Below are 14,194 nucleotides of genomic sequence, written 5' to 3'. Positions count from 1 at the left end.
AAAGTGAAATGAACAATTATCACTATTCATCCTGCTCCCAGTACCTAATAGCCCCATATACAGTAGCCATTTAGAAATTGAATAATCTGAATGCCTTTACTATTGTCATCCCCAAATAACTTCAATTTGACTAAATTTTCAAGGAAAAGTGCATGGGTAATGAAAAAATAAGCCTCCTAACCCAGAATAGATTTTCTTTAGGAAATTTATAAAAATAGTACATTTTAGAAATATTTTCCTCTAGCTACTGCAATTTAAAGCTTCTTGTGTGAATTGCTATGAAGCATATGGATGCTAAGTGCAGAGCTGGCCAGTTCTTTTTTTTTTCTGAAAATATGAGCAAAAATCACAGTTTTAAATTATTTAATTATGCAATATATTTTTGATAAAGGCTATCTTTATTGGCTGAATAATCAACTTAGCTAAGGAGTTATTAAGTGTTGCAACATCCATTCTTGAACAAGAGAGAAATTCAAACAAACTGCAATAGGACATCTTCACCTCTCATCAAATGGGACCCCGATTAGGGTAATCCCCAAAATATTGATTTTTGTAGCAAGCTCTACCAGCACTGATGCTAGCAAAGTGACTCAAAGCTAACGTGAAGGAATTCATTTGGAGAAGAGCACCCAACAAATGATAGGTAAAACAAACCGATTAGCTGCTTCATTTATAACAACGATGTAGTGCAGATTTCTTAAATACTGCCACTTTTAACTTAAACACATCTTCAGGATTTCACTTATATGCCTGAGATTCACATTCGATCTACAGCTGTTAATAAAAATATCTAATAAATATTGGTCCAGAAAGACAGGAAGACTGTATAGAAGCAAATTGCAGAGAGTTCAGGTATTGACTGGTAGAACAATACCTTAGGTAGAACAACGCAAAATGATTGAGAACATTTTCACTGACCTCCCTCGCATAGATTTAACAAGTCGAAGATACCTCAGGAAAGATCTGTTTTGCTCTTTCCTGCGGTTATAATTGATCTTGACCCCCAAATTGGTAGAGCCTTCGCTTGCTCCTGAGCAGCCTGACAATGTCTGAGGGTTGGTGAATCAAGTGACCAAGTACTGTTGCGAAGCTCAATTTGGAATTACGAAAAAATGGTTTTTATTGATATAACACATTTTAGCCAGTGGGGGTAGATCCAAGCATATAAATCAAATGCGGAGTGCTAACCTTGGTGGGGTGAGCGGGGCTTCCTTTTTTATTTTTTTAAGGTGATCCCTCCAAGTTACTTTTCAGAGGGGGGATCGATTTTAGGTGTAAACCTGGAAAACCAAAGAGAGGTGTTCTCTGTCCCTTTCCCGCCTCTCCCCAACCGCACAACGGTCTCTTCCAGTCCCTGCCTGCCACTCTCCCGTCCTACACTTTGAGATAGTCGTTCTTCAGCCTGCTTAGCCGGCTCCCATGGCTCCTGATGGCTAAGGAGAGCAGCTCGTACTTATCCCTCAGCCCCACGGACATGTCCAGGGTTTCTTTGAGCAGGGCCCTTGTGTGGATCAACATGCCTAAGAAGTTGTCATTGAGCCTGCCCTCCTGCTTGCCCTCCTGCTCCTGGCCCTGCTTGAACTTGCTTTCCAGTTCGGTGAGGGATCGGTCCGAGTTGGAGTAGGCCTCGCCGATCTGATTAGCCTCCCGGCGCAGGTACTTGCCGTAGCTCTCCTCCCCGTCCAGGTCGTAGGAGATGCTCTTGCCGATGCCCTCCAGGACGCGCCCTGCATCCTCCACCTGTCGTCCCAGCACGGTGAACTCTTCCCGCAACGTTAGGGTCAGTAGGCCGCTGGCCTGGGTGCCCGCCTCCCCGTGGGAGCAGCGGCGACGGTCGCTGACACGGAAGAGCAGCTGGCACTTCTCCGGGTCGTCGTTCTCCTCGTAGTCCCCGTCCGGCACGAAGTAGTGGTGCAGGGTCCCGTTGGACATCTCCGGGTAGAGCGGGCCGTCGAAGTAGGCCTGGCCCAGGTGGCAGCAGAGGCTGAGCCAGAGGACCCGCAGCCCCAGCATCCTGGAGGGACCGGGCGATCCTTAGCTGGGATGGGGTGGTGGTGGGGAGGACCTGCTCTTTTGGGGGGTTTCGAGGCGACCGGCACTCTCGGCCCTGCGCCCGGGGCACTTCGTCGAGGCAGAGCCTCCGGAGAGCCGCTTCAGCACCAGCCCCGAGGGCACACGGGGATGCTCAGGGACAGGGGCGCACAGGGATGGGGGCTCACGGGGATGCCCGAGGGCGCACAGGGACGGGGGCGCACGGAGACGGGAGCTCACGAGGATGCCCGGGGACGCACGGAGACGCCCAGGGACGGGAGCTCACGGGGATGCCCGAGGGTGCCCAGGGATGCCCAGGGACGGGGATGCCCAGGGACGGGGGCTCACGGAGATGCCCAGGAACCTGGGCGCATGGGGATGCCCAGGGCCGGGGGCGCACAGGGCCAGAGGCTCACGGAAATGCCCGGGAACCTGGGCGCATTGATGCCCAGGGACAGGGGCGCACAGGGATGGGAGCTCCCGGGGATGCCCGGGGGCGCACGGGGATGCCCAGGGACGGGAGCGCACAGGGAAGGGGGTGCACAAGGATGTCCAGGGACGGGGGCGCACAGGGGCGGGGGCTCACGGAGATGCCGGGGGACCGGGGCGCACGGGGATGCCCGGGGGCGCACGGTGAAGCCCGTGCTGGGCGGCGCGCCCACCTTTGGCCGTCCCTAGGACCGGGGCTCCAGCCCCGCCGTCCGGGGTCCCGGTGACCCCGACTCTCTGCAGACGTGGGGGGCGGAGAGGGGTCCCCCTTCCTTCAGGACTCAGGCAGGGGCGCCGGCTCTCCTGGCTCCCTCCTCTCCCCGGCCCCTCGGAGAGCGCCGCGCGTTGCTCAGAACAGGAGGGAGGGCAGGAATCCGGCAGTCCGGTGCTTGGGTCGGTCGGTCAGTCTGTCTGCCTCGGGTCTCGGGGGCCGTTTGCTCCTATTTCCCCTCCCGGATTGGTAAATGTGGAGCTTTGCTTTTGGCTAATGATATCCTCGGGATCTCTCGGCTCTCAAGTTACAGCCGCGTTTCGTCAGAAGTCAAAAAAGTAACTCGGGGAAGACTCCTTTCTTTCCCTAGGTCTCTGCTATTAAAGCTGCAGGGTCTCCTTTTCCTAATTTGAACACGAGTCTCCCGTGGATAAATAGGAAAATACCCAGAGGAAAAACTGCAGAGTCGATTAAAAACGTCAGAGGACTGGCCAACAAAAAATATTCATTTGCATTTGAAAGCTCCGGATCGTGCTTCCTCCTGCAGAGAGAACGCATCCTCTCTTGCTTATCAATTTCTTTGAAGTTTGGGAACGCTGCGATTAGTAGCTAGAAAAGGCTGTTCTGGGTTTCAACTTAATTGGGATGGAAGAGATGGAAAAAAAGTGACTACAGATGAAGGTTTAAGAAGCCCCACTTTTTAAAAAGTATTTTTTTCTCTCAGTCACAGATTGGTTTAACTTTCACTTTCTGTGTAAATTCTTTATGTGATAAACGTTCTAATCACTTAACAGATTGCATGAAATGACTAATTATTTTGGCCCCTGAGCCTGCATAACAAGATGAAACGAAATCTTTTTAGGTAGAAAGAAAAAAATGGAATTTCATCTGGTGAAGAAGTACAGTAGCTTTTTGTGTCTCTACCTCTCAATCCTCCTCTCGCTCACCTTTCTGTCTCACTCTTTCCCTCCACCTTTTTCTGATTGTATTTGCGTACCCCTATAGATGCAAACACTTACAGATATGTAAATGTATTCCTACATTTCTCCTTGCTTTTTCTTTCTTAAAAAAAGTACAAAGCAAATTCCTCCGGAACACATTTCCATTTTATGTATATGCATTGTAGGAGGACAGCCACTAAAATTAATATTGAAAAGTAACTTTATAATTTGTCAACCTTCTGACTGGATTTCCTGCTGTTATCAACTCTCCTCACTCCAATCTGTACTTCACAAAGTTGCACAGATGATTTTTTTGATGTCTCACTCTGCAACAGATCTCTATTCCTCAAAATCCTACAACGATTCCGTCTTCTACCTCGAGAAAGCTCAAGGCTTTCCATCAACTCTCTACATTCTCTATACTTTGTCTCACCTGTTTCTCCTTAGGGCACTTACTTCGTTCCCTCCACCCTAACTTCCAGACTACCTCGCTCCAAACTTTCCTGCCTCTACCCCCTCACTCATGCTGCTCCACTGACCTGGGATTCCTTCATGATCGAATCTCTCAGACCAAAACACCACCTGGATTCAAAGCCCTGCTAAAATCCTACTATGACCATGAAGCCTTCCCCGCTTAATCCCCAACACTCCTAACCATATTGACCAGCCATTTCTAGCATTTGTGTATTTATTTAAATCCATTTGTGTAAATTTGTTTAATTTATTGTTTATTCAATTATTTATTTTAATTATTCTACTTTTAAATATATGTATGTCTGTCTCCCCCATTGAAGTTTAAGATCCTTGTGGGCAGCAACATACCTCATCTCTCCATGGTGCATTCCCAAACTCTTAATGGAGGTCGCTGGGCCCAGTGAGTTCTCCATAATTGTATTACTTAATTTATAGTTAGGTCTAGCTGGGATAGTCACTGGCTTTGTTGATTGTTGCAGACTATTGTAGAAAAAAATGCACAAACATCCTTGAACTCTCCCAAGCTTTTATTACATTGCTTCACACATATAATGCTCCACATTACTTAACTTTTGTTTTTCCAACACAGGTCTTTCCTTGTCCTCTTCTTGACACTCTGAACAATCCTACTCAGTCTTTTTGCCAGCTCTTCCTCCGTCTCCCACTCTACTAACTATGGGTGTATATCGAGGTTCTGTTCTTGACCTCCATTTTTTTTTCAATTTACACTCACTCCCTTAGGGAACTTCATCTACTCCCAAGGTTTTAACTCCCTAAACTACCTCACTAGCTCTAACATCTCACCTTGCAATCTCGTATTTCCCCCGCCTACAGGACATCTCTATGTGGATGTCCCACCAGCATGTCAGGATCGATATGTCCTAAACTGACCTCATTAACTTCACTTTCCCATCCTCTCCTCTGCCTAACTTTCCCACTGGAGTTGACAATGTCTTTCCTGTCACCCCACATCTGCCATCTCTCAGTTTCATACGTTTGGCATTTCCCTTGACTTCTCCCTCCCTTTCCATGCTCTTATTAAGTCTGTCACCAAATCTTTCCACTCTCTCTTTCACAGCATCATATTATTATGCTGGCCACATTATTTTTGTTGAAAACTGAGGTACTCAGGTACAATCTCAAAATTGTGCCCTTTCACTTTCCTTTCAGTGGGAGAAAGTAGGAAGAAAGTGTGGGATTAAAGTTCCCCCACAATTTTGACTATCCAGGTTATGAATCCCAAAATACTTCAAAATCTAAACAAAACATGTTCCATCCAGGAGGTAAAAGATCAAGCATTTAAAATGAGCAAGAGTAGCCTACTTGGCATTGTTGCAAGGTATTGTTGCAAGGTATGCTATCCACATTAGCTGGGACAGACTCAATTCCAAAGAAGTACAATATGAGGTAATACCCAATAGGATCCATGATCTGGAGCTAAATACTCTTTTAATCTTCCTTTCAGAGATTGTTGTAGAACCCAAAAACCAATGGACTTTTCCACCTCCTTTTCTGAAGTAGAAAATTATTAGCAAAGAAGGGAGTTAATGCTTAGTTGCTGGCATTTTTTCTCCTCCACAAATGAAACACAGAAGACTCTTTTACTATGTCTGACACTGGCTTCATCACCTCTTTTCCTCTTTTGAAATTTTTTTCTTTTGGTTTTTTTTTTTTTAATTGTTGTTTTTAGTCAGAACAGGGAGACGTTTTGTAAAGTCCCACCCCGATCTTCCCCTCACCAGCAGCAAACATATGTTTAGAGTGTTTATTCTGAGTCTACCACTTCCTGGAGTTAACCACAAATAGTCCTCTGCCTTACTCAGTGGGGAGGACGGGCAAGAGGCAAGGCTGCTTTGTTAATACGTAGCTGGAGGCTCTGCTCTTTCTACTCTTTCTGGTACAGAAAAGTAAGGTTTCCATGAAAGCTAAACAGTACCTCCCTCTAACACCAAGGATTCATACAATCACACATGGGTTTTAGCCCTAATCTAATTCTTTGGAATCCAAATGACAACTCCATACAAAACTAGAGTAGATAGCAGCAACTGATGAGTCAACATTCCAGGCAGCAATATCAACTTGGCAAATATTTCTGCTTCAGGAAGGACTATCTAGTGTTGCAAAACTGCAAAGCATCACAGGAAATAGAAATTCATTCATTCATTCATTCAATCGCATTTATTAAGCACTTACTGTGTGCAGAGCACTGTACTAATCATTTGGGGAAGTACAATATAACAATAAAGAGTGATGATCCCCTGCCCACAGTGAGCTTACAGTCTAGAGGAATTTCTGGAGTTAAAAAAACAATACACACACCGAAATAAAGAAGAGACAAGAACACCTTTCTTATTCCAAACAGCCAGGGACACAGAGAGAGAGAGAAATTTCTGAAAAACCCAAATCAGTGACCTTCCCTGTCCCCTTAGCCTTACTGCCCTGTGACATTTGTACCCTCTTGTCCAGGCATAGAAAGCCTCCACTGCTGCCACCATGCTCTTATGCCACCCCTTCAGAGAGGAGGAAGAGGTGACTCCAGGAGTGTCATTACCATCATCAGCCAGGGACAGAGAGGGGGCTCTAGGATCTGTGAGGGTCCATCATTACTCCAGGGGACAAAGAAGGAATGGAGGGGGTCTTCAGGGGTGTCTTGGCAGTGGAGGGGATAGGGAGGCCATTCCTTAAGGTGTTCACTGGAATGTTCCACCACCCCCTTGTTTGGCTCTGTCTCTTGCCACTGGATCAGCCACTAATGTAAATTAAACCACTTAAGAAATGGACTAGGTGGCAACATCCTGCAGTAACTTATCTAGTCACCTTGAATCCTTCACCAAATAAATGTCATAATTCAAAATGACAGTAATCCTTTGGGGAACTGTTTTGCATACATAAGAGTGTAGTTGGTGTACAAATACTGTGGAAGTAATTGAGGGGCTATAACCTGGAGAGAGGAAAAATTAATTTGGGAAAATAGTTTGAGAAGGGCTTTGAAGATGGGGAGAGCTGTGGACTGGTGGATTTGAAGTGGAAAGGGTTTCCAGACAGGAGGAAGTGAGGGAGGTAGGTAGGAGGTGGGAAGAGACAAGAGTGAGGAAAAAGTGTCTGGGTGAACTTGAAAGGAATAAAGAAGGAGAGCTGTGGTGATGGGGGAGAAGATTATAAATAAGTAGTGGGAGAGAGATGATGGGGTGCCTTAAAGCCAATGTCAGGAGTTTCTGTTTAACTAGAGGTAGATGGGCATAAGTGAATTGGGAATACGTGGGGGTGAGTTTGGAGAGCTGAAAGGACAACAGAAAATTTAGGAGACTGGGATTGGATAGGAGTTAGTGTAAGCTCCTTATGGGCAGGGAACGTGTCCACCACCTCTGCTATACTCTCCCAAGTGCCTAGTACACTGATATGCACTTATTAAGTGCTCAATAAATACCACTGATTGATTACAGAAACCCAAGTAAAATTCACTTGTGGGATCATCCGACAGGTAACTGTCCTATTTACTTAGACACAGAGGCAGAAAGAATGAGCTCTTAATCATTACAGAGTAATGCCCAAAGATTATGATCATTAGTAGGAGTCGAATATCAGGACTGCACTATATAAAATCATGTCTAAAGTAAATTCCAGAGAGTCTAGGCCATTTCACCCTGCTCATTCGGCTCATCTTGCTGCACTGTAGGACTCAGAGTTAGCAAGATTGAATCCCCACAAATGTCAGCAGCCTAACAATTACCCAATGTTTATGTCAACATTTGCACCGTATTTGTAGAGGATGAGGTCCTTGCTCTTCAATTTGGTTGTCTCTGTTGTCATTACTCTTCAGCCTAGGCCTCAAGGAACTTCAATCTGAAGTCACTTAATTCACTTTTGAAACCAAATACAAATTCATTCCCAAAGGAAGTCTGTAGGAAATTTTTTTCCCATAGGAAGAGGCTGTATTATTTTGATGAGTTAAAAACAAAAATTTGTGCTGTTAGCACAGTAAACATGTGTTCTAGAGAAACATGCAGAAACCCAATCAGTTATAATATTGACAGTGTTGACACTGACGTGAGTCCACTGTTCTTGATTAGGAAATCAATCATATTTAGTGAGTGCTGTGTGCAGAGTATTGTATTCAGTGCTTGGGAGAGTACAGTATAGCAGAGTTGGTAGACACATACCCTGCCTACAAGGAGCTTACCATCTATATGGAGAATCAGACATTAAAATAAATTATGGATATGAAAATAAGTGTTATGGGGCTGAAGGTGAAGTGAATAAAGGGTACAAGTCCAAGTGCAAGGGCGACCTAGAAGGAAGAGGGAGTTGGGCAAATGAGGGCTTATTTGGGGAAGGCCTCTTGGAGGAGTTGTGATTTTAATAAGCCTTTGAAGGTGGGGAGAGTGATCATCTGTCAGATGTGAAGACGGAGGTCATTCCAGGCCAGAGGCAGGACATAGGCAAGGGGTCAGTGGTGAGATAGATGAGAGTGCAGTGTGGTGAGTAGGTTGGTGTTAGAGGAGCAGAGAGAACTTGTTGGATTGTAGAAGGAAATCAGCCAAGTAAAATAACTGGGGACAAGGTGACTGAGTGCTAAAAGCCAATGTTGAGGAGTTTCTGTTTGATGTTGAGGTGAACTGGCAACCACTGGAGGGTCTTGAGTAGTGGGGAAATATGGACTGAACATTTTTTAGAAAAATGACCTGGGCAGAAGAGTGAAGTATGGACTGGAATGGAGAAAGGAGACAGGTAGGTCAGCAAGGAGGCTGATACAGCAATCAAGGCGGGATAGAATAAGTGCTTGGATTAGCATGGTAGTAGTTTGGATGAAGAGGAAAGGGTGGATTTTAGCAATGTTGTATAAGTAAAATGGACAGGATTTGGGACCAATTGAATGAGTGGATTGAATGAGATGAGTTGAGGATAATGTCAAGGTTATGGGTTTATGAGGCGGAGAATGGCAGCGGTGCTGTCTTCAGTGATGGGAAAGTCATGGGGAGGACCAGATTGGTTGGGAATATGAGGAATTTCATTTTGGACATAATCGAAAATGAATAGAACTGATCATTCCTTACTTTCTCAGAGGGAAGAAAAGAGGCAAAATTCATTACTAGGTATATTTGCTCAGGTGTAGGGAGTGTAAAGATTCTCATATGAATGTTATCTCACTAACATCTATCTTTTTTTTAAAACCACATAACCCATAATACAGATCTGTCACCAGGACTGTATCAAAGCTTCCTCTGAAGTTCCTTTATCAGGTTAAAAATGAAATATTTGAAGCAAAAAGTGAAAAGTGAAGCAAACAGATTGCTCTCATTTTGTCTTACTTTTCTTGGATTTTATAGGATGAAATTATTTTTTTCTAGAATAAGGGATAAAAATGAGATGCTTCTATTTGCCAAATCCCCAATGTGGTTTTTCAAAATCTCCTAAGTATTCGGAACTGAGTCAAACAAGCTGCTCCTTGGGTTGGAAGGGAACTTACTGATGGTGAAATGTTGAGTGTGGTATGACTAGAAAATACTAAAATGCAACCCACAATGGAAGCAGAAGGGGCTAGTGCCCAGGCCTGGAAGTCAGAGGACCTCAGTTTTAATCTCTAATTTGCATCTTGTCTGCTGTGTGAACTTGAACAAGTCATAACTTTTCTGTTCCTCAGTTACATCATCTGTAAAGTAGGGATTAAGATGGTGAGACCTATGTGGGCCAGGAACAGTGTCTTGTGTCTATCCCAGTGCTTAGTCCAGTGCGTGGCAGTAACACTTTAACAAGAACTATGGAATAAATAATAATAATTTTAAAAACCCCTGAAGCCAGAACAGTTTCTATACAGGCAAAACAGAACTCCCAGCAATTACCCTGGAAATTCAATTAGGACAGTTACTTTGGAAAATTTCCACCCCAACCCTTTTTTCTCCTCAATGACAGTTTTTCCTTTAATGAATTAGCCAGGTAATAACCTCAACTATCCATTTCATTTTGGCAGTGAAGTTACATACAAAGCAATTATTACTTCATCATTATAATACAGCAAAAGCAATTGAAGCCACTTAAAACTTCATTATATTTCAATTTTCTTGTATCTTAAGTTACAGGATAAAATTACTCAGGAAAGTGACCATACACATAAGATCTAAAACGTTTTTAGTCCAATATCCATTTGAGGAAAATGGAAAAAGGTACACTCTCCTAGTCTCAAAAGTCAAAAGCATTTGAATGAGTTTAACTGAAACTTTCAAAAGTATTTCCCTTTGGCCTGACAGCAAACATGGAAAATTCTATCCTACCAGATTTATCTTAGTAACATTGCTATTGAAAAGTAAAATGAAAAGTTGGGTTAAAAAAATCTTGATTATAGCAGCCATCATCAAAGAGGAAAGTTACTTAAAATTACTTATTTCCTGCATTAATTACATAACTATAAATGATAAAACAAATGCTCCTCACTGGGACCCCAGTGTAGCAGGACCCCAGATATGCCTCTGTGTAAATTTATGAAGTGTTACCTCTGTTACAGGCCACGGATCCCTTCAGTTATCACCCTATCTCCCTCCTACCATTCCTCTTATTCCCAATCTCTTTCATGGGCTTCTCCTCTGCCTCCCATCTCCTAACTGTGAGGGTCCCCCAAGGTTCAGTTCTGGGTTCCCTTCTATTCTCCATCTACATCCACTCCCTTGGAGAACTCATTCACTCACACGGCTTCAGCAACTACCTCTATGTGGATAATACCCAAATCTTTATCTCCAGTCCTTATCTTTCGCCCTCTCTGAAGTCTCACATTTCCTCCTGCTTTCAAGACATCTCTGCTTGGTTGTTCTACCATCACCTCAAACCTAATATGGCTAAAACTGAACTTCTTATCTTCCCACCCAAACCCGTCCTTCTCCTGACTATCCCATCACTGCTGATGGCACCACCATCCTTCCTGTCTCACAAGTCCCTAACCTTGGCGTACTCCTCGACTCCTCTCTGTCATTCAACCCACATATTCAAGCTATCACTAAATCTTTTCAGTTTTACCTTCACAACATTGCTAAAATCCTCCTCTTCATCTCCATCCAAACTGCTACCACAGTAATATAAGCACTTATCCTATTCCACCTTGATTATTGTATCAGCTTCCTTGCTGACCTCCCTGCCTCCCGTTTCTCCCCACTCCAGTCCAGACTTCACTCTGCTGCCCGGATCATTTTCCTTCAAAAGCATTCAGACCATGTTTCCCACTTCTCAAGAAACTCCAATGGTTGCCCATCCACCCCTGCATTGAACAAAAACCTCTCACCATTGGCTTTAAAGCACTTAATCACCTTGTCCCCTCTTACTTCACCTCACTACTCTCCTACTACAACTCAGCCCTCACACTTTGTTCCTCTAATGCTTACCTTCTCATTGCACTTCAATCTCATCTATCTCACTGCTGACCTCTTGCTCACATCCTGCCCCTGCCCTGTAATACCCTCCTCCTCATATCAGACAGAGAATTGCTATCTCCCACTTCAAAGCCTTATTGAAGGCACATCTCCTCCAAGAGGTATTCTCTGACTAAGCTCCCCTTTCCTCTTCTCCCACTCCCTTCTGTGTGGCCCTGACTTGCTCCTTTTATTCATCCTCCTTTCCAGCCACAAAGCACGTGCATGCGCGCGCGCGCACACACACACACACATATGTATGTATAATTTATTTAATTACATATTCATTTATTTATATTAATATCTGTCTCCCCCTCTGGACTTCAAGGTCATTGTGGTCAGGGAATGTGTCTATTTGTTGTTGTATCATACTCTCCCAAGTGTTTAGTACAGTGCTTTGCACACCGTAAACACTCAATACATATGATTGAATGAATGAAAGGGAGAAGAAAAATTAATAGAGAAAGACCTCAGAAGTGCTTTGAAATGAAGGAAGTTGTGATCTGGTGGATTTGAAGAAGGAGGTAATTCTGGGCAGAAGGAAGACTGGGAGCAAATGACCAGAGGTGGGAGAGATGGGAATGAGGCACAGTAAATAATGAGGAGCAAAAGGTGTGAGCAGGAGTGTAGTGGGAGAAGTGAGTAGACAGATTGATAGGAGGAAACAGAGAGAGAGAAAGAGAGGGAGAAAAGAAGAAAGCAGCTAGCTCACCACCTTGCCCCCTCCTACCTCTCCTCCCTTCTCTCTTTCTACTGCCCACCCTGCACACTCCACTCCTCTGCCACCCACCTCCTCACCGTCCCCCGTTCTCGCCTATCCCGCCGTCGACCCCTGGGCCACATCCTCCTGTGGTCCTGGAATGCCCTCCCTCCTCACCTCCGCCAAACTAATTCTCTTCCCCTCTTCAAAACCCTACTTAGAGCTCACCTCCTCCAAGAGGCCTTCCCAGACTGAGGTCCCCCTTTTCCCTCTGCTCCCTCTGCTCCCCCTCTACCCCCCCTTCCCCTCAGCTAAGCCCTCTTTTCCTCCCTTTCCCTCTGCTCCTCCCCATCTCTCTTCCCCTCCCCTCAGCACTGTACTCGTCTGCTCAACTGTATATATTTTCATTACCCTATTTATTTTGTTAATGAGATGTAAATCACCTTGATTCTATTTATTTGCTATTGTTTTAATGAGATGTTCATCCCCTTGATTCTATTTATTGCTATTGTTTTTGTCTGTCTGTCTCCCCTGATTAGACTGTAAGCCCGTCAAAGGGCAGGGACTGTATCTGTTATCGATTTGTACATTCCAAGCGCTTAGTACAGTGCTCTGCACATAGTAAGCGCTCAATAAATACTATTGAATGAATGAATGAATGAGTGCTCGAAGCCAGTGGTCAGGAGTTTTAACTTGAGGTTGAGAGGAATGGTAAACCATTGAAAGTTTTGGAGAAGTGTGAAGATGTTTGGAGAATAATGTCTTTGAAAATCAGGGAACAGAGTGAAATATGGATTAGAGACAGAGGGCCTAGAGGTAGGGAAAGTTGAGAGAGCACTTAAGTGTGAGAATGAAAAGTGCCTACCAGGGTTGTGGCCTTTTGGATTAAGGGAAAAGGTTGGATCCAGAAAATATTGTAGAGGAAAAACTGATAGTATTTTGCAGCACACTAAATATAAAAATTGAAAGAGTTCCCTTCACTGGCCCCACCATCTTCCCTCTCCTCTGTCACTCTTTAATCCCAACCTCTTCTGGGACTGCCCCCTCAAAGCCCCATCCTTGTCCTGCTCTCAATTCTCCCAAATTGTGGCTTCCTGGCTAGTAAGGTGCAAGAGTAGGTTTTCAGCATTTTCCTCCCTTCTCTTTCACTATCTACAGCCCTGAGTTAAAGAATAGGAAGCATATAAAGACAGAAGAGGGAAAGGGATTTGTACATGTCTTAGAAAATGTAATATTAAAAAAGAGAAAATTAGTAGTTTTCTAGAAATTAAATTCAGTCCTTGAGGTCAATAATCAAACTATTATCATTGCAATATGATGATACATATTTTAGATTTGTGATAATGGTATTTATTAAGCTCTGACTGTGTGCCAAACTCTGTGCTAAGTGCTGGACTAGATTCAAGATAGTTAGATAACAGAACAGTATAAAAGAAGCAGATGAATAATTATGTATATAATACGATAACACAGTGATGTGTACCATAATATTATTATTCATCATTACTATGATTTAATGACAAAATATTCCTCAGCATCAGAATCATCAGGAATGATTGAGTGCATTTTATGTGCTGAACACTGTTCCAGATACTTGGGGGACATCCACAATAAAAGTAAGACCCAATTTGTTTGTCAAGGTTTCCCAGTGCTGGAACTTGGTTATTAAAGCCCTCGAGAGATTTACCCCTGTTCAGTTACACTAATCCAGTAGAGTCAAGGAAAATTTGTATGATTCTACAAACACATCACAATTTGGTGATTTATGCTTTAGCTACAAGCATATACTTCCTTAACAAACTCACACATACACATACATGTCCATGTCCTCACACATTTAGCTGGCCAGATTAAGGACAAGATGTTGATGTGAAGCTGGGGAAGCACTGTGCAAATTCACTCTGCATGGGACTTCAGATGATGGATTGGTTCCGAACATCTCGGTCCACGTGGA

General features: G+C 44.1%; 1 protein-coding gene across 1 annotated transcript; it reads right to left on the bottom strand.

Moving 5' to 3' along the window:
- Nucleotides 1-346: 346 nt before the first annotated feature.
- FIBIN (fin bud initiation factor homolog) lies at nt 347-3,238 on the bottom strand. Its single transcript, XM_001511157.5, has 2 exons — nt 2,694-3,238; nt 347-2,014 (listed from the first exon to the last, which is right to left on the bottom strand). Exon 2 carries the CDS (start codon nt 2,011-2,013, stop codon nt 1,375-1,377), a length of 639 nt encoding a protein of 212 aa, XP_001511207.1. The 5' UTR covers nt 2,014; nt 2,694-3,238; the 3' UTR covers nt 347-1,374.
- Between the last annotated feature and the right edge of the window lie 10,956 nt (nt 3,239-14,194).

This window comes from Ornithorhynchus anatinus, chromosome 3, assembly GCF_004115215.2.
Source record: "Ornithorhynchus anatinus isolate Pmale09 chromosome 3, mOrnAna1.pri.v4, whole genome shotgun sequence".
In the NCBI taxonomy this organism is placed as follows: domain Eukaryota; kingdom Metazoa; phylum Chordata; class Mammalia; order Monotremata; family Ornithorhynchidae; genus Ornithorhynchus; species Ornithorhynchus anatinus.
The sequence above is the reverse complement of the archived record's forward strand: the minus strand, read 5'-3'. Positions and strand labels throughout refer to the sequence as shown.